This window comes from Microcebus murinus, chromosome 9 (genome assembly GCF_040939455.1).
Source record: "Microcebus murinus isolate Inina chromosome 9, M.murinus_Inina_mat1.0, whole genome shotgun sequence".
In the NCBI taxonomy this organism is placed as follows: domain Eukaryota; kingdom Metazoa; phylum Chordata; class Mammalia; order Primates; family Cheirogaleidae; genus Microcebus; species Microcebus murinus.
The window spans coordinates 99,018,614-99,039,363 of NC_134112.1; the positions used below are offsets into that span (position 1 = coordinate 99,018,614).

The 20,750-nt window shown below is 35.2% G+C and overlaps 1 protein-coding gene across 18 annotated transcripts in view; it reads right to left on the minus strand.

Annotated features, from left to right (window-relative positions):
* Positions 1–20,750, minus strand: part of KMT2C (lysine methyltransferase 2C) — a 253,793-nt gene that overhangs the window by 59,976 nt on the left and 173,067 nt on the right. For all 18 annotated transcript variants that reach the window (XM_076006746.1, XM_020289638.2, XM_076006744.1 and 15 more), the window contains 9 exons: positions 19,604–19,785; positions 19,200–19,364; positions 18,193–18,302; positions 17,264–17,329; positions 16,104–16,316; positions 10,467–10,595; positions 8,304–8,423; positions 4,232–4,362; positions 630–810 (listed from right to left, as the gene is read on the minus strand). In XM_076006746.1, the coding sequence (XP_075862861.1) occupies positions 630–810; positions 4,232–4,362; positions 8,304–8,423; positions 10,467–10,595; positions 16,104–16,316; positions 17,264–17,329; positions 18,193–18,302; positions 19,200–19,364; positions 19,604–19,785 (1,297 nt within the window). The remainder of the gene's footprint in view (positions 1–629; positions 811–4,231; positions 4,363–8,303; positions 8,424–10,466; positions 10,596–16,103; positions 16,317–17,263; positions 17,330–18,192; positions 18,303–19,199; positions 19,365–19,603; positions 19,786–20,750) is intronic.

Sequence of the window (20,750 nt, forward strand, 5' to 3'; positions counted from 1 at the left end):
CATACTTAATAAACTAATATTTCCCACATGCACTGCATCTAGGGCAATGACTGTCAACCAGGGCGACTTTGCCAGCCAAAAAATATTTGGCAATATCGAGAAACACTTTTAACCATCATATCATGATGAAGCCAGAGATGTTGTTAAACACCCTGCAGTACACCAGACAGCCTTCCTCTCACAACAAAGAATTATCTGGCCCAAACTGAGAGTCGTGAGAAACCATGATATAGGGCAATATATTTCACCATATTAACACAGTCTGCCAGCAAGTTCCCAACTATAGCTTCTTTCTGGATATTCTCTGTTTTGAATTTCTTGGGACTCTGTAGTTAATAAAAAAATCTATCTTGTCTAAGTTGAATATTATTTTATTTATAATTCACAACTATGGCCACATTATACCACTTTATACTGCCCTGAGCAAGGTGTAAACCAAACATTTTCCTTCACAACTCTTCATATTATGGTAGTCACACAGGTAAATTATTTTGCCAAAATCTTATGGACTAAAATGCGCTACAAATGCATGAGGCCAAATGAAAACATTTCAAAGCTTTAACCAAAAGGAAGATGAATGACGAATGTCATATGATATGAACAAAGTACCTGTGAATTATTCCACATACCTTGAATTCCAGGTTTTGCTGGAGCTGAAGATGAACTAAGTAGGGGATCTAAGGAAGGATCCAAGAAACCTGTGCTCCTATTTGTTTTATATGAAAGCTGAGCTGTATCTTCTGATAGATTATCTAAACTCAGCTTGTTTTGTCTACTTGAATCTAGAAGATCTTTTCCAAAGAAAGCTTCCTAGATAAAGACAAGCAAATATAAAAATGGTTTGTTATTCTAAAGAGAACATTCTGTCATCATTTTTGACAAGGAAGCAGAAATAACAAAAAAGATTAATATTTGACAATATAGAAATTGAATACAGAAATACAGAAACAATATACAAAGAGCATATCAATTCTTTCACATAGAACCTTATTTTAAAAGACTTTTTAGTAGTTTTACTAGAGACAAAATTACACAAATAAAAATGCACAATTATGTCAAATGTGTTTCTAGCAAAAGCAATATAATAATTCAATTCCAGGAGATTATGCTACAATTAAATTTAAAAGCTGGTAAATATACAATACTATTGACACCTTAATTCATATTATAAGCAAAACTAAAGCTTCATGAATATTAATATTTATAGATTATTTGCAGAGGACAGCACAAGATTTTGATCTATAGCTTTAATATTTACATACTTCAGATGGATCTTGTAATCCATATTGATTCATGTAACAACACTGAAGACTCAGACTATAAATCTGAAAGTGGGTTTCTACTGTCACTTTAACCATACTGTGTGCTAACATTTATGGCTATTAAAGGCTTTTGGCTTTCTATTTATTTACTCATATTAACATTTTACCATTCCAATATACTTTCTCTACTCTAGAGCTTAGTGTTTAAAGTTGGGTCCCTTGCAACACCAGGATCTCTCCATAACTTCAAGAAAATACAGAAGACAAAAGGGCAACACGAAGGACCCCCTTTCGATTCAACTCAACAACTCTGCTTTAGTCTATTTTCTGTAACATAGTCTGTTTGGAAAAGGGATTCTGTGCAGGGGGCAATTTTGCAATAGTCATCAACATTTAACACACTCTTGCCAAACATAAAAACACAAAAAAGTTCACTGTAGCATTTTTTATAATACGAGAAAATGAAAACAGCCTTAATGTCCATCAATATGCATATGACTAAGTAAATTATAGACACCCATACTATAAAAACAAGAAATTTTTAAAAAGTGTGTACAGCTATATTATCAAAGGAAAGCCTTAAAATACATTACTAAAAGAAAACAAGTTGAATGATACGTCCAGCAAATCATAACATACAAATTGAGACTATTATAAGTATGAAAAAAAAATTATGAAAAAAGTTCTAAAAGGATAAATAGCAAAATATTAACAACACTAACTTTTGAAAAGAGATTGAGGGTATATGAACTCTGGTGGAGGTGATACCTGATTTGAAATATTCATATTTTAAGTGAAATGTTTCTCTATGAAAAAAACTTGAAAATCCACAAAGTTTAGTGCCCTGGGTAGAAGATGGTTCATTTCTTATACCAGCAATGCGTTTATCATTCGGAAAAATCTTGCATACCAGAAAGCATTTTAAAAGTTTAGAGATCATTTATTTAATGCCTCAGTATAAATTAAGAAATCTGAGATTGCCATCAAGAATTTGTTTACTGACTCATGATGACTTTAATTGTGTTTATAAAAAACTAACATTCTTATTAATTTAGTGGGTTTTTCATTCCATGTAGTTAACATAAAAGAGTGGCTCCACATGGTTTCTAACTTGATACCGTCAGCAACTCCAAGAACCAATCAGAGACTGTGGATCTATTATAGGGGTTTCTGAAGTCAGATGGTATCACTACCTATAAGCACACTGCATAAATATTTCTAATGGTTAGATCACAACTTATAGCTTTGAAACTGTTGTGATCAATAAGGAAAAACTGGAAAGTACATTAATGAATTCCTACTGGCTTTTTGTCACTATGTGTTCCCCCAATCAACAGAAAAATATAACTATCACAAGGTGTCCAAGAAACAGACCCATTACAAAGGCTTCCCTCACATTAAAGTTAAAAAAAAAAAAATAAAAGTGAACATTACTAATGTACACCAGAGGAAACAATCTAGTTCAGTAGACTTAAGATCACAGCAGAAATTGGAAAATTAGATCTAATACTTTTAAAAGCTCTGTTGCCAAAATATTAAATGGTCAGTCTTCATATATTCAAAAACACCTAAAGAAAGCTTCCTAAATATAGATTATACTTTACAGAAGGAGCAATGGGAGAAGAGGCAGGTCGTCATCTCAACATTCCCAGAAAGGACTACCGAGAAGGTGGGTGAAGGGCTAGGAGATAATGAATAAGAAAGATGCAAATAAAGATAATCCAAACTATAAATGAGTCTATTTCCTTACCAATAAAATTACTGTTTTTAAAAAAGTGCAATGCTAGGTTAAAAGGGTATTTGAAGGGAATAAGGGGAAAATAAAACATCTATTAAAGAGATGTAAAAGTAACACCCATATTCTTACTTAATCTCTGAACATTTCTGTGAGGCACCACAATTTTATAGATGAGGAAACTAGGACACAGAGACGTTAAATACTTAGAACAAGATCACGCGGCTAACTGGTAGTAGAGTGGTATTTAAACCCAGGATTCTCTCACTTTCAAGGTTTACCTCTTTAACACAAACACTGCCATTAAGACTTTGTAGTCTAATTACTAACAAAGAAATTGAGCAAGCTCAATACATTGAAAATACATTGAAAAGAAATGTATTTTCAAACCAATTATACTAGTAATAGCTAACTAGAGAAGTAAAGTAAATAACTACAACTCAAGCAATGAAGAGGTATCTACAGAGCCATATTTCTCAGGATAACCACTCAACAATAGCATGTTCCAGTTCAATTTTTACACATGAAAAAATAGAGGCCAAGGATGAATAATATGCCTAGGAGTCTAGAATTAGGTAGTGGTAAAGTCAGTCTAAGTCCCTTTTCTAATATAGGGCTGTTTCTAATACATCACATGGCCCTGCACTCTTCTATGCCTTAATGTCTACAAGATGAACTACAAAGAATCCTTTTTTTGTAGTCTACACCTACCAAACATAATTTCTTCATACTGGGAGAACTTTTCTGATGTGTACTTTGGAAAACAAAAAGAATATTACTTCAATCTTTGGCTTACCAGGCCACTAAAAGCAGTAAATCATTATTAAAGCTGTAACTTGGGCTGCTAAAAACCTATCTTTATTCAATGAATTTAATTACTGTAACCTATAATGGCAAGAGAAATTTCAATAGGACGTGGGAGTGGGACATACACAGATATAAATGATGAAGAAGACTAAGTTTTTCCTACCCCAAAGTGTCCTTGATATGCCTTATAGAATACTCAGACATGAAGAACTGGTATTAAAAAAGAAATTTATGCAAAGTATTAAAGCACAAAAAAAGATAAATGTTAAATTTTATGGGTCCCTGGAAGGCAAAAATGGCATTACTAATGACTAAATGAAAGCAAAACAAGTAAAAAACAAAAACAGCAAACCTATTTTTAAAAACTCAATGCATTGCATTTCCTCAATTAACAAACTACATAAAATAATGTAAAGCAAAATATTACTTGTAAATAGGCAGGAAAAGTTTCTTCAAGCTTATTTTTCCTTTTCCGGTATCTCTTCTTTATTTTTTCGGTGCTTTCAGTAATACAGACAGATTCATCAACTAGAGTATCTTGTAACTGTTCACTCCAGCCTGAAATAATAGTCATGTTTATAAATATGTAGCATTTAAAATTTCTGGGCAAATCCACCCAAAGTAATTGAATAACTTATCAACATACACAGTTTCATATAAACAAATAAGTATTTTCACAAAAAGATATCAAAGTAAGTTTATTAGTAAGATTTTGTTTGTTTCTTTTTGTGAGAACAAGGTCTCACAAAAAGAGGATAAGGTCTTGCTGTCACCCAGGCTGGAATGCAATGGTGCCATCATAGTTCGCTAAGCCTCAAACTCCCAAAGTATTCAATTACAGGAATGAGCCACAACAACCAACCGCATTTTTTTGTTGTTGTTGTTGAGACAGAGTCTCACTCTGTTGCCCATGCTGGAGTGCCGTGGCATCAGCCTAGCTCACAGCAACCTCAAACTCCTGGGCTCAAGCAATCCTCCTGCCTCAGCCACCTGAGTAGCTGGCACTATAGGCATGCGCCATGAAGCCCGGCTAATTTTTTCTATATATTTTTAGTTGGCCAATTAATTTCTTTCTATCGTTAGTAGAGACAGGGTCTCACTCTTGCTCAGACTGGTCTCAAACTCCTGAGCTCAAATGATGTGCCCGCCTTGGCCTCCCAGAGTGCTAGGATTACAGGCGTGAGCCATCGTGTCTGGCCTGCATAATTTTTAACTATCATAAAAATTTTATTTCATGTCTATTTAGTATTGGTATGTTTCCTATTGTCTCTATTCTTAATAATCAGTTATTTCCTGGCAAAGCAGAAGCTTATTTAAATACAGTATTTTGGCTGGGCGTGGTGGCTCTTGCTTGTAATGCAAACACTTTGAAGGCCAAGACACAGGACTGCTTGAGGTGAGGAGTTCGACACCAGCTGGGGAAACAAAGTGAAACCTTGTCTCTACAAAAAAATTTAAAAATTAGCCAGGTATGGTGGCAGCCACCTGTGGTCCTAGCTATTGAGGAGGCTGAGGCGGAAATCACTTGAACCCAGGAGTTCAAGGTTACAGTGTACTATGATTATGCCACTGCACTCTAGCCTGGGCAATAGACTTTAACCCTGTCTCTAAAAAAAATAAATACAACATTTTGTTAAAGATTCAAAAAATAAAAATACCCATGAGGAAACAGCTACTCACAGGCTACACTAAGGGACTTTTAATGAGTATCTTAATTTTGTAGAGTGTATTGGGAATACTGAACAAAAACCTTTAAAACAAAGTATGTCCTTCAATCCGGTAATTCCATGTTCAGAAATTTATTACAAATTAGGTAATTTGTGGTGTGTGTGTGTGTATATATATATATAGTGAAGACATGACTATGGATATATTCACAAATATGCAATGAATACTCATTCTCAAAATCAGAGAAATACAAATAAAACAAAATTTTGGACCATGAAATTAGCAAAGAAACAAGTACATAACTTAAGGCAGCAATCAAATGATAATCTCAGACACTTCTTCATGGTAAGACAAGTGGCACAACCCTTGGGAAAATCAATACAGGGACTTCTGTTGCCAGACTTCATAGTTAAATTCACTCTTCCAAATATAACTAAAACTAGTACACAAACATTTTTTTAAATAATCTTTTTTTAAGTATACCAGTGATATAGCCAGAAAATAATCACTTAAGAACAAGAAATAAAGGATCCTAAACTGCAGTTTGTCAGAGCCTTATGGGGAATAGGGCATAGAAGACAAAGCTTCCAAGATGAAGAGATTATCCAGAAGTGCCTTGCGGTATAGGTGGGTCCCGAGGGATTCCATGCTCAGGGTCAGTTTAACAAGAAATGCATCCTAACCCAACTCATCACTCACCTCCAACTCCCCACCACCAACAGCAAAAAAGGAAAAAAGCAAACAAACAAAAAACAAAATCCACCAAAACTGCTTGTCATTCATGTCATAAAATTTGGTGATGGGTAAAAAGAAAAAAAATAAAATTCTTCCCTGTGAATTCACAACCTGAATGTAGTCCTGATGTATAAGAAACTTAAATTTATATAACATAGGTGTACCAAAAAACTTAAGCTAAGAAAGTATCTTACAATAATCCTGGGGTAATAGCCCCCCCCCATGCTCCTGGAAATAACAAACTCAAATCTTGTCTGAAAGAACCCATCTTCTATTCAGTCCTCAAAAAATTCAAATAGAGAATGCTCCAAAGAAAATGAGTTCAACCCCCATAATATGCCGAAATAAAAAAAAAGAAAAAGAAAATGAGTTCACAGCATAAAAATAAAAAAGAAAAGTAGTAATTATGTGTTTCTCTCAAACAATGACATGAGGCAATAGCAGACTGAACCAGCAGATACAAAGAGTTGACTGAGACATGCAAAGGCTTCAGATATTTTTTTATTCAAAATCAACTGGTTAATTAAAGAAATAGGGCTGGGTGCAGTGGCTCACACCTGTAATCCTAGCACTCTGGGAGGCCGAAGTGGGCTGATCGTTTCAGCTCAGGAGTTCAAGATCAGCCTGAGCAAGAGCAAGACCGCCCCACTGCCCCGGCCGCCCCCCACCATCTCTACTAAAAATAAAAAAATTAGCTGGGCATGGTAGCTCATGCCTATAGTCCCAGCTACTAAGGAGAGGCTGACAATTAGGATGGCTTGAGCCCAGGAGCTTGAGATTGCTGTGAGCTAGGCGGATGCCACAGCACTCTAACCCAGGGAACAAAGCAAGACTCTGTCACAAACAAACAAGAAATAGAAGGTGACTGAAAGCAGGAGTAACCTTTAAAAAGAAAGTACAAATGGTTAAAACAAAAAGCCAGTTTAGAAAAGGGAAAAATTACATATAATATTAAAAACTCAGATGAAGGAACAAAATACTAAAACTAAAAGCTAAATCTAAAGAAATTATGAGGAAGACAGAATAAAGAGATGAAAAACATGAAAAATACTTTTGTTGAACACATCAAATTTCTTAATTAGGGGTGATTAAGCCAATATTAAGTCATATTAGAAACATCTTAAAATCCATTACAGAGCTTCCTTTCTTTTCTTGAGACAAAGTCCCACTCTGATGCCCTGGGTAAAGTGCAGCAGCATCATCCTAGCTCACTGCAACCCAGCTAATTTTTCTATTTCTAGTAGAGACAGGGTCTCTCTCTTGCTGAGGCTGGTCTTAAACTCCTGAGCTCAAGCACTCCTGGCACCTCAGCCTCCCAGAGCGCTAAGATCAGAGGCATGAGCTACCATGCTCGGCCAGAGCTTCCTTTTTAAAATGTGCAGAGATTTCCAATTTTTCTTAATTCACCTTAAGTCAAAACTCTATCGCCTAGTAATAGAAGGACACTATTCAGAACACATGCTGAAAACATCTCAATTCTCTTCATATTCTATATTAAGCATTTCAAAATACATAATCATATAAATCATGACCATACCAATTACAAAGTCTTTATCAGAACCACCTCTCAAATTGAGAAATGGGAATAGTACATTCTTAACTGATAGAAAGCGATGGTTTAAGCAATGACTTAGATTTTCGGAAGCTCTACGTTAGGGTGACAGAATGTTCGTTGGAAGATGTATTTATAAAACACTATATAATTTTGTTAAAAATTATTGTGGTGCCCTGTCCCTTTCACTAAGCATTCTAAAAGTTTCAAATTATATATCAAGTTGCTAAGGCAGGCAAAGGATGGCTTTTGAGATGACTAGAAAAGTACCTTATGTAACTGAGTGATTCAGTTCCTAAACTATTCATATTAATATGGGGAAAATGGACATATTAAAAAAAATCTCAAAGGAATAAAGCCTATTGGATTTAAATCATTTCCTTATCAAACCTGACTGCTATATTACAGGAATGAACTCTATAGGCATTCAAATCTTTTCATCAGTAAGAAGCAATAAGGTTGTGACAGTAGCATTATTTAGGATAATTCCTTCAAATACAGATATTAAGACCAAGAAGTTAATCAAACAAAATCAGTACTATACCATCATCTCTGCTAGGTAATTGCTCAGAAATAGAGCCTGAGGAATCTTTCCTGATCACAGATCTTTTGGTTTTCCCTTGCCCAGTTCGACTTCTTTGCCGCACCATAAATCCACCAATACCTATCGACAAAAGAAATTGGGTAAACTGATAAATAACTAATTTCTCTCTATATTTCCACAGTAGGATAAAATTGTCCTGTCTTAAATAGTGAGGCATTTTCCAAAATTAAATCTGGGCTAATCTAAATCAATAATCTTATTTTTAGGCAAAACAGAAGAGGCTAGAAGTAAAAAAATAAAACAAAGCCACTATTATCACTAATCAAATAGGAATTAAAATTTGCTAGAAAGTTTGCATGCATTTCTTCTTCTAGACATTATCAGAGTAAATATTAAACAGTAAATTAAACTGATTTATCTAGTTAACAAACATCAGTAATTCATACGTCAAATTAGTCATGTGCTGCATAACATTTCAGTCAGCAAAGGACTGCATATGACAGTGGTACCATAAGATTATAATGGAGCTAAAAAATTTCCTATCACTTACTGATGTCATAGCAGTCATAACACTGTAGTGCAATTACTATATATATATATGTAATTTAGTGTGCCATAAAACTGAGAGTGTAGTCAGCTACACCATCTAGGTTTGTCTATGTATACTCTATGTTTACACGACGATTTTCTCAGAACATTTCCCCGTCATTAAACGATGGATGACTGTATTTGTACATTAACTGGATGGTAATTTTGTACATTAGTTAGAGGATAGAAGATACAAACTAACCTAGATGACACAAACATACTCTGACTGATATATGACTTCAGGGAGATTTTTGTCTGCTTAGTCCATGTTATCAAGGCATGTAGACATGAGACAAACAGAGCTCTGTAGTTAACAGCATGGAACCTGAAGTCAGACCATGTAATTCTACTTACTAAATTTGGGCAAATTATTTAACTTCCCAGTACCTCAGTTCTTTCACTGGGAAAGTGGGGCTAACATAAAGAACATCCTCATATATATATATATATATATATCATAAGGATAAATCAATCAATAATATCAAGTGCTTAGAAAAGTGCCTAGCATACAGTGAATTCTATGTCTACCAACATACTTTGTGACCTAATGGGTCCCTCAAAGGGATGGCGGCTTCCATGTCAGGCAGAGCAAACAAAACATTAATTATAAGATCCTAGAAGGAATTTGCAGTAGAGAAAAAAGTGTACTTACAAGCCTCATAATTAGGGAGAAATTAAATCATTTTCATAAAATTATTTAGTGGAACTAATCATAGGTCCTTATTATACATGTGGCCCATCTAGAAGGTAGGTTACCTAGCTGCAAAGTCTTACAGAATTCAAATGCAGTGAGTTCCTTCTTACATATCAAAAGGGATTTAGATCCCTTTTGCTAATAAAATATAAACAATCAGAAGAATAATGATTGTACTCATTCAATTTAATGCCTCATTGATTGGAAAACAGACATTAATAAACTGCCTAAAGAAAGCCTACAAATTCTGTATTGTGACAATTTCAATAACTTTTTCCAATAAGGTAAATAAAATTTGACAAGAAAGACTTCTTTTTGCTACACCCCTGAGGCAGATAGGAAATAAGAGTGTTTGATCAATCATGGTATTAACAAGACTATAAATTCTAAGAGGCATAAGAACTCTTGTCTTGTTTGCCTTCACACTGCACACCTACTGGTACTCCTGTATAAGCACTGAAATAAGTTTTTAAAATCACAAAAAAATTAGAAAATGAATGCTGAAAATTAAAAAATTATAGAAGTACACATCAAAAGAAAATATATAAATGGCCTTAAAAGTCCAAATATAAGTAACAACCAACCTAGTAAAGCATTCAATAAAATGGTTAAATTTAGGATGAGATATTAAATGATGACTTATTGTGATGTATTTACACACAACAACCTAAAAAACTTGTCAGCTAAAAAGCATATTCAAAACAAAAAAATAAAAATTTAAAAAGCATATTCAAATAGTTCTTTAACTTATACAGTCAAGTTTTAGATACTGATGCTATATATTCAATACTGATCAATTATAATTGAGGCCCTCAATATTATATTTTTCATAAATTAACTAAGTTTTAATTATATTAAAATGTATACCACAGGCACTATACCTGGTCTGTATGGTTTCCTTTTTCTCTTTTTGACACCATCTGTTCCTTCTACTCCCTTAGTTTCATCATCCACAGCTTCCCGCTCAGGACTAGATTCTGATTTTCCATCACAATCCATAAGTTCTCCTTCTGAAAAAAAAGTATACGGAGCACATAAAATTGGGAAAATCTATCAAATACATACATAATCCCTATGTAATGGGAAATATAAAGCAAAGTGCTCGCTAACCCATTCTAATCATGCATGCCAGCTGGCAGGAAAAGTTCAGAAACAGAAGCAGCCCCAAACGGTTGTAGAAATTATGCTTAATTCAGTGTTTCCAAGAAATTAAATATAAAAGGGAAAAGGAAACAGAGCTCAGAAAGACAATTATTTATCACTTTGCATTGAAGAAACCATTCACTTGCTTTTCACTATGTCTTTCAGTCCAGGACTCCAAGGCTGTCTTCTTTAGCCTAAAAGTCTCATCCAAGGGTAAACCACATCTGTTATTAGATATTACCTACTTACTAAAAATTGTATATCCAAAATGAATTTTTTTTTTTCTTTTTTGAGACAGGGTCTTCCTCTGTCACCCAGGCCAAAATGCTGTGGCATCATCATAGCTCCTTGCAACCTCAAACACCTGGGGCTCAAGCGATCCTCCTGCCTCAGCCTTCCAAGTATCTGGGACTACAGGCTTGTGCTACCATACCTGTCTAATTTTTTTTTCTTTTTTGTAAAGATGGGGTCTTGCTATTGCCTAGGCTGGTCTCGAACTCCTGGCCTCAAGCAATCCTCTGGCCTCAGCCTCCCAAAGTGCTAGGATTAAAGCTGTGAGCCACCACAGCCAGCCCCAGAATGAACTTCATCCTTTTGCCTGTGTTACCCATCATCATTAAAAGACACAGAAAACACAGAAGCTTGGAAGACAGCCTTGACCATTCCTAATCTCTTTTCTCCCACAATCAAGAGTCTTCAATCTCTGAAAAGTATTTTATTTCGATTACCATCTTAGCCCAATCTCAGATGGTTTACCATCAACATGCTCCTACCTAGCTCCCTGCCTCAAAGCTTACTCCTCTACAATCAGCTCTTTAAATTACAGCATAAATGATCTTCCTATAAATATGGATCAACTTTCTGCTTAAAATCCTTACATGTCTTCCCAGTGCCCTCTAAATAAAGATAAAATTGTAAAATTGTAAAGCCCATTATAATAATATGCTCTTGTAACCTCTCTGGCTTTATCTCACTCTAACCACAAGGAACTATATTCAGTCCCTTGACTATACCAAGCTCTTTCTTCTACTATCTCCCCAAACTCTGCCTTTTGCATAACTCATCTTTCAAGATTTATTCTAACCATCACTGCATTAAAGAATTCCTGGTATTTAGACAAGGTTACATTCCACAGTTACATGATCCTATACATTACCATTCTGCTTCATTTTTATTGGTTCTTTAAAATCTGTGTCCCTGCTAGACTATATTCTCCATGACAATAGGTACTAAGACCTTCCTATTAATAGCTGCATTCTTAGCAGGGTACCTAATAGGTACTCAACAAATACTTTACTAAATGAAGTAAATGAAATTAAGTAATGCATATAAAAGTTCAGGTTTCAGAGCACGCTATATTCACATTATGGTGATCCAACTTTTGCATGTTGCTTTACATTCTGCTATACAAAAAAGTTTATCGATACATTTCAAGATTAACTCTTTTATTCAATATTCTAAGTATTATAGACAATATTTCTGTAATATTATCATGAACATGGAATTTTTTTTACTATAATTAGGTCTATATTTGAGCCAAATTTCATAATAATCTGATAACTGCTCTATGAGTACACCATGAAAAGAAATGTTTATTCCCACTGAAATGCAGCAAGCACCAAAGATGACAAAATACCAAAAATCTTCAAACAACCCACCAAAAAGTTAATGAGAGGGAACTTTGGGTTGAGATGGTAGACTAAATTCATGTATTAATTTCATTCTCCTGAAAACCTACTAAAAAAACACATTGAAGCAATTCTTTTTTTTTTTTGAGACAGTCTAGCTTTGTTGCCTGGGTTAGAGTACAGTGGCATCATCACAGCTCACACAGCAACCTCAAACTCCTGGGCTCAAGCCATCCTCCTGCCTCAGCCTCCTCAGAAGCTGGGAGTACAGGGATGTGCCAACAGGCCCGGCTAATTTTTCTATTTTGTGTGGAGAGGGGCTCTCAGTCTCGCTCAGGCTCCTGGCCTCAAACTCCTGGCCTCAAGCCATCCTCCCGCCTTGGCCTCCCAAAGCGCCAGGATTACAGGCATGAGCCACCATGCCCCGCCAAAGCAATCTATTTTTAAAAGATAACATCATGAAGACAGAAAACAGGGAAGCAGAAGTCACAATTTTAAAAGAGGAAAGCAGAGAGATGAATGAAAAACTGACTTAGCAAATGCAAATTCTCAGCTGGGAGTAGAAACAACTGAAAACAGGCATAATTCATTTTACTGACTTGAATGGATCTTACATCACATATAAAAATGTGGAATTTTATTGAATTCTGTTGGACACAAAAAGATTTACTGCTGAAGCACTGATTCAGCATTACTGTTCTAACAGCCAACACTGACTGAGTATATGAGAAGCACTGGTGCTAAGAGCCTAACATTTGTCCTCGTGCTTTATCAACACAACTACCCTATGACATTGGTCCTACTACAGATACTTCACTAAAGAGTAGACTAAGCATCTGAGAAGTTGCACATCCAGAGTAGGCTTGAACATTGGCCCCTGCTCCATAATGCTTTTCAAAAGGTACTAAGACATCATCAAGACATATTAGTGAATTAGCCTCAAATGTGGCAAGTTTTAGGTTTAATACAAAGGGACTACCCAAAAAGTGCAGCTGCATTAGAAATCTTAGTATAACAATAGAACTGGTGATGATTGTCATCTTTTCCTATTTTTCCCCTCTATAAGCATATACTGTGAAGCTTATTTTAAGCATATTATACAGATAGTCTCAGGATAACAAAGTGTGGTAATACCATATTTTGAAAAATGATTTTTATTTAGCAAATAGGGAAAAACAAAAGTGTTTTTCAAATAACATGCATTTACCTCCTCTCCAGAGAAAGTACCTTTCCTTTCAAAAATGATTTGGCATCCTGAGAAGTAAATGAACATGGGGGCTTAATAAAAATACTATAGGCCGGGTGCGGTGGCTCACGCCTGTAATCCTAGCACTCTGGGAGGCCGATTGCTCCTCCCAGATTGCTCGAGGTCAAGAGTTCGAAACCAGCCTGAGCAAGAGCGAGACCCCGTCTCTACTATAAATAGAAAGAAATTAATTGGCCAACTAATATATATATATAAATTAGCCGGGCATGGTGGCACATCCCTGTAGTCCCAGCCACTCGGGAGGCTGAGGCAGAAGGATTACTTGAGCCCAGGAGTTTGAGGTTGCTGTGAGCTAGGCTGATGCCACGGCACTCACTATAGCCTGGGCAACAAGCAAGACTCTGTCTCTCAAAAAAAAAAAAAAATACTATAGATTCTAAAATTGTCTTATCATTTTCAACAACCAGCACACTAAATAACAATGATCTTCTTTCACTGCCAGTAAAAATAAGAAAAGATTCAGCAAATAAAATTAAAGATGGGCTATTTTATCACATAAATGGAAATGAAGCAAGGGTAATTTTCAACTGATTTTATTTTACCTTGACAAGAGTCAATAAGAGAATATGAAATTGAAATACACCACCATTTCTCATAGTGTGGCTCTACAAACAGTAATCACATAGAAAAACTTCCAACGTCTTTTTGTTGTTTTATTTTCTAAAGGTTCTATAATCTCATAATTTGGAAAATAATGTGTACTATCAAGAAATCTCTCACATTTCGCAAATTTAGGTGACAATGGAACCCTTTTCAGACATCTTTTAACGTCCTCAGAAATTAAAATTCTTTATAGTAATCCCTGGCTAATGCTGATCTGATCAATCCCTTCTAGGTATATCAACTTTCTTCCCAAACCCCAAAGCACCTTAAACTTCAAAGTCAAATTCTCTCCTCAATGACATTGGAGGAGAAAATGTCAATGGAAATTGGTTACATAAAGCATCAGAAAGCTTTTCTCCCAGTAACACAGACCCAACACACTACCATAATAGAAATGTGAGGATTAAATGGTAAATTATCAAGAATATACCAAAGATATATCCTTTCCAAGCCACAATTTTCTCACCTGGACTACAGCAACAGCCTCCCAACTGATCTACTTGCCACAACTCTTATACCTAATAGTTTACTAAGATCACAGCACAGAGTTCCTCTCAAAGTATAATAAATAAGATCATGCCACTCTTCTCTTCATTCAAGGGCCTCTCGTTCCATCCCTGTCTAGTGACCCCTTTATGATCCTGAGTAACCTACTGCACCAACCCCTCCCCTCCTCACAATCCTTCACTTCCTACTGGCCCCTGAGCTTACTCTCCTGGACATGCTCAGCACACTCACCCAGGGCCTTTGCACTGGCTTTCTCGCTGTCTGAGATGCTCTTCCCTTGGGTAATCAAGTGGTTCATTCACTCTGCCCTTTAAATTCTGTGCTCAAATATTGCTTTCAGGTCATATGGCCCCTTCCCACCAGTCTACAGTATCAATTCCTCTTAATAAAACCCTATTTTTCCCACAGCATTGCCAAACACATTATAATTAACTGATTACATAATGTGGTTTTTAAAAATAGTTTTGTCTTCTCACATAAAATATAAGCTCTATGAATAGAGAACGTTAACTGCTTTGTTCACTGACATGACTTCTGACATCTGGCGTACAGCAGGCATTCACTAGGTACTACTGAGTGAGCGCCAGGGGCAGTGACGGACACCTGTACCACCAGCCACTCGGGAGGCTGAGGTGGGAGAATCACTTGATCCCAGCAATTTGAGACCAACTTAAGGCAACATAGCAAGACCTCGTCTCTTAAAAAAAACAAACAAAAACTACTGAATAAAATGTAATGGAACAAAAATAATTATTACTTTATTTCTAGATCAGATGAAAAGAAATGTTCTAAAAATAAACAAGCCTATAATGAGCCTCTTTGGAAATATAAAAATATAACTCATTGAATTTAACATTACTACTAAAATATTTTGCTATCTTAAAAATTCAGCTTCAAAAAAACCGTATATTTATTCTGATCAAGAAAATGTTTATAAGCCGATAGTTTATGAACACTTGTGAAATAAATTGATACCTGATATTAAATGACAGTTTGTTCACATATAAAACGCATGGAACAAGTTCTACTGTAACTTGAACGTGGTACCCAAGTTCATAGCATCTGAGAAGGGTTATGCTCACATCTAGCAAATTAAAGTCAACCCCTCTGAATCTCACCACCTGTGATCTTCAAAGATATGGTACTCATGGAGATTTCTATAAGGTATCTTCTAAAAAAATACATGAAAGGAAAAAAACCTAAAAAGGTAAGGTCTAAGAAGATCACTCACTTAGAAAGGGCCAAGTGTGACATCAAGGTTTATATAAGTCAGTATGATTTACCCTTAGAGAAATCATACATATTTCAAAAGTTATCATATATGCTTCAATTCTTGCACACATACTCCATGTAAAATAAATTAGTATTACCTCGACTGTCATCCATTTCACCGTCCCTTGAATGCTCTGACTGGATATCTGGAGGGGTCTGAAGGACAGCCACACTATTCTGATTTATAATCTTCAATTTCAATTTTGGTTTTGACCGTTTTCTTCTTGGAACTGTAACTGTGAGGCTCTGTAACTGAGTCATTCCTGATTCAGTCAAACAGACACCATCCTGGGTGTAGGTCTTGGGTGGGTCTAAAATCAGAAAATCCCAAGAATACAAATTTAAAGTTTCATTTTAAATTTGACTGATTATTGTTTGAAAATATCTATGTCAAAGGAATATCGCTATTGTTCTATACGGAATTTATATATAAAATGTATGAAAAACATGACGCTGCCCAACTCAAACTATCAATAATTGGCCAAACTTCCTTGGATTATAGGCAGAAAGGTTGCATGTTTTGAAAAAACAGTTTTCCTGGCATTTCTATTTTCATGTTTCAATAAAAGGATTTAGAAAAAAAAAGCATTGAAGCTAAATGCAATGCTTCAACTACTCTACTATGAGCCTTTTGCTAGAAAAAAGACTAAAAGGTTAAGGATCAATTTACATAAGAGAAACAAGAACACTCCAAAAGCCAAACTGGAAATCAAAGTATCAATATAATCATTTACAGGGAGACTAAGTAAGTACAAATCTTACAGATTTAATTTTTAAATATACAAAACTGCTGTCCTTTAAAAGAATTTGTGTACTATCGAAATGTTATTTCAGATGCTATCGAATACAATTAGTCAAAATAATGACTGTTTAATAAAAATATATTAATCATCATTCTAGCATGGTCAATTAAAAAAACAGATTGAATTAATTCGAAAAGGAGCATGTTTGCTAACTAAATCTTATTTTCTGATAATACAGATTTAATATACCAATGAAATCAGAGCAAGTATGGCATTAATGGTTATTTTTAAAGCTGTTATTTTTGTTGCCAAATTGCTAAAATTTATAGGAATACTGTTCCAGTAAAGCTGGATAAGATAAATACTGATATCAAGTATAGAAGTGATTACCAACATTAGGGAATTTAGATTAAACACCCATATAATCAAAGCAATTTTCATATAACATGTGGCTGGCCAGTTACATAAAAATTAAGCAAAGTAAATAAAATTAAGTAAGGCATTTCAAGTTTTACCTAGCTCTTTTACTTTTGTGACAATTTGTGCTACAAGTGAAGATTCACAACAGTCTGAGGAAGGCACTGAAATAGAAAAAATATCAGGTAATTTTTTTCAGAAAAGGTGAAGTACAAAGACTTACATATGATTAAAATTTATTTCTCTCCTCATTAAAATAAATTATTTAACACTAGAATTAAAGTGATCTTGAAAACAACAGTACAACATAAGGAAAAGCAGTAAAAGAAATATGAAATTCAGGGACAAAAAACTGGCAAACAAAGAATCCCTACTGGTCGGGCGCGGTGGCTCATGCCTATAATCCTAGCACTCTGGGAGGCTGAGGCGGGAGGATAGCCCAAGGTCAGGAGTTCGATACCAGCCTGAGCAAGAGCGAGACTCTGTTTCTACTAAAAATAGAAAGAAATTAATTGGACGACTAAAAATATATAGAAAAAAAATTAGCCAGGCATGGTGGCGCATGCCTGTAGTCCCAGCTACTCGGGAGGCTGAGCCAGGAGGATTGCTTGATCCCAGGAGTTTGAGGTTGCTATGAGCTACGCTGAATTCACGGCACTCTATCCCGGGTGACAGAGTAAGACTCTGTCTCAAAAAAAAAGAATCAGTATTGGATTGCTACATAATGCTAATAACTACAAGATCATGTTCCTTGAAAACAAAATTTTATATATCTGTGTGTGTGTGTATGTAAAGTATAGGCTTCAGTTTATTCCTTTATTAAACTGTTTTTATAAAAAGTTGAGATAAAAAAAAGTTGAGATAACAAGAATTCATAACAAAAAACAACTTATTTTTCATAAAATACTTGTTCAAATAATAGTTTTACAAAAATAAAAAAGTAGAGCTAAGGCGACTCATTGATTATAGAAAGCAAGATGCAAGTGAGTTGTAGGAGAGCACAGATCAGTTTAAATTATCTTCTTACCATTAGACGCAGGCATATAGGGTCTGCACATGCTACAGTCAAAACCAATGTCTGCCACATTTTCCACTTCTTCCTCATTGTTTAAGTTTTGACAAACTGCATGCATCCATCTAAAAAGACCATATTTGTACATTTTTCAAATAGTTGAATATATTGAGAACTGTTTCCTTTTACAAGCTGTGACAGGAGCTGACGTGATGTCGCCAAGCTTAAAAGCCCTAAGCCGCACATTCTCCACCTCACCCTTTTCTCCTAACATTCCCCATCGACACAAACTTTCATGGAGCCGAGAAGGAAAGAAAACAGAATGAGAACAAGAACTAGAGAGGAGGCAAAGCACATTACAAGGATGGGATAATTATTTTATGATCATATACTGAATATATCAAAGACAGCAAGAAGCTAGGTTAGGGCAAGTAGAAAGGAATTCAGAAGAAGGGAAACAAAGCTAAGGAGCTTTGTAGGCAGAGTCCTGAGAATACTGTAGTACTGACGAAATAATACTGTTAATACTACTGTATGCATACAGCTTAACTGCTAATAGAGCACAATCACATACCAATGAGAGCAAAGAAAACATTCTTGATTTTGAAACTGCACACATACATACTACTTAGGGAGGGTGGAAGGTGGTCTCTAATATCTAGATAGCAAGTATGTCAAGATTTAAGAAAAAGTGGCTTAAGGGAAACAGAATGTGAGATCCCTTATAAATCTAAAAAAAGATTCAAAAACCCTCCATAAGAAAATACATTTGTGCAGACAATAATTCTGCATCCTATTTCAAAGGATTCATAAACCAGTAAAATGCCCCAAAGTCAAAGATCTTTATTCTGGAATTGAGAATTCATAACAGGACATCACTTCTTCAAGTTTCTAGGTGACTAAAAATCTGCAAAGCAAAAAGTTTGTACCTTAAATTTATGATCAAGGAAAGTTATTTTCCAATTTCATTTTGCTACATTGAGAGAGAAAAGCTTGTAAAAGATGAAAAAACAACACAATACCTATCACATTGTCTACATTGCAGAATAAGGTCGTCTTCTCTATAGTTTCGATAGCAGACCGGACAGGAAGATAAGCTTGCACAAGGAGCACACTGTGTGTAATTGTTTTGCCATTCACATCTTAGACCTGCAGATGTTGCTCCACAGTGTCTGCACCAAACACACCTGAAATCCAAATCCCCCCCCCAAAGTCTCAATTTTATTTACATATTTAGATACTGTAATTCAGGAAGCTAAATATGAACAGAATAGGGGGAAATAATTCACTGCACGTGTAAAAATTTTTCTGATTAGTGATATCTATCACAGTAAATGTATTATACAATTAAACACTTAAAACTAAAGTGATATGAGAAAGTTCTGAACTTGAAAGACTAACAAGGGAAACATAAATCCTAGAGTACCATTTGCACTTCCAGCCTCCTTTGGGAACTGTCTGCAACGGGGGATCTAGGCAATAGGTGTGGTAACTTATGTCACAGTCATCACACAGCAGGAGTCTTCCCGGGTCGGTGGCCTTCCCACAGGCCTCACACACTGTGCACTCAAGACACCTCCAACCTTTGCTAAGAATCACTTTAGTGATCTGTAAAAGAAATAACCAATCCATGTGATTTATACATTAACATAGATCTAATTCTGCATAATCAAATACACTATATAAATTAATATGGTTCTTATGTGATTAGTAGCAAGAAAGAGGCAAGCAACCATTAATAATATTAATAACATTTATTAAGCACCTACAGTGCCCAATACTGGGTTGGGCATGTTCATATATACTATTAAGAGCCCACCTATTGAGCAGAATAGAAAGTGGCACATATTTTAATGCCTTTTTTTAGTCCACATAACTATGTGTGCTATAGATTTAATGCCCACTATATTAATAGATATGGTGATTGGATTTTAAAGAAACCAAGTAAGGTGCCCCATTATTGTTTGATACTAGATTTGAAAATACATCCACAAAGTCTCCATCTACATTTCCATTAATTCCATGCTTCTGAAACTTGTATACACAGATAAAGACATGTATCTTAAAATCAACAAAAATATCCAAAAAATTATGGTAAAACGTGAGTTCTTAGACATTTTATGATCTTGGAGGATTTTTAGCCTGTGAGGCTAGGACTTCTGAAGTACACATTCACTTCTCTACTTATTCATCTGTCTCAATGGTCTTAGTAGAAAATTTGAGGATCTCTATATTTCTGTTAAACTTCTCAAAGAAGCCACATCATGTAACATTAAAAATTTTGAACCAACTTGTTAAAGATCTCAAAAGCCTAGAGTCTACAGATAGAAATGAGCAAAGTGCCCATATTGGATTTAATGTCTACTATATTAATAGATACGGTGACTGATTTTAAAGAAACCAAGTAAGCTGCCCCATTATTGTTGATTCTGATTAGAAAATATATCCACAAAGTCTCCATCTACAATTCCATTAATTCCATTTCATACAATGATACAGTAAGCAATCAAGGTACAGAATAAAAATTCAGATCGTGATGTATATGAAAGCGTAAAAGCTACCAGAGAAGAAAA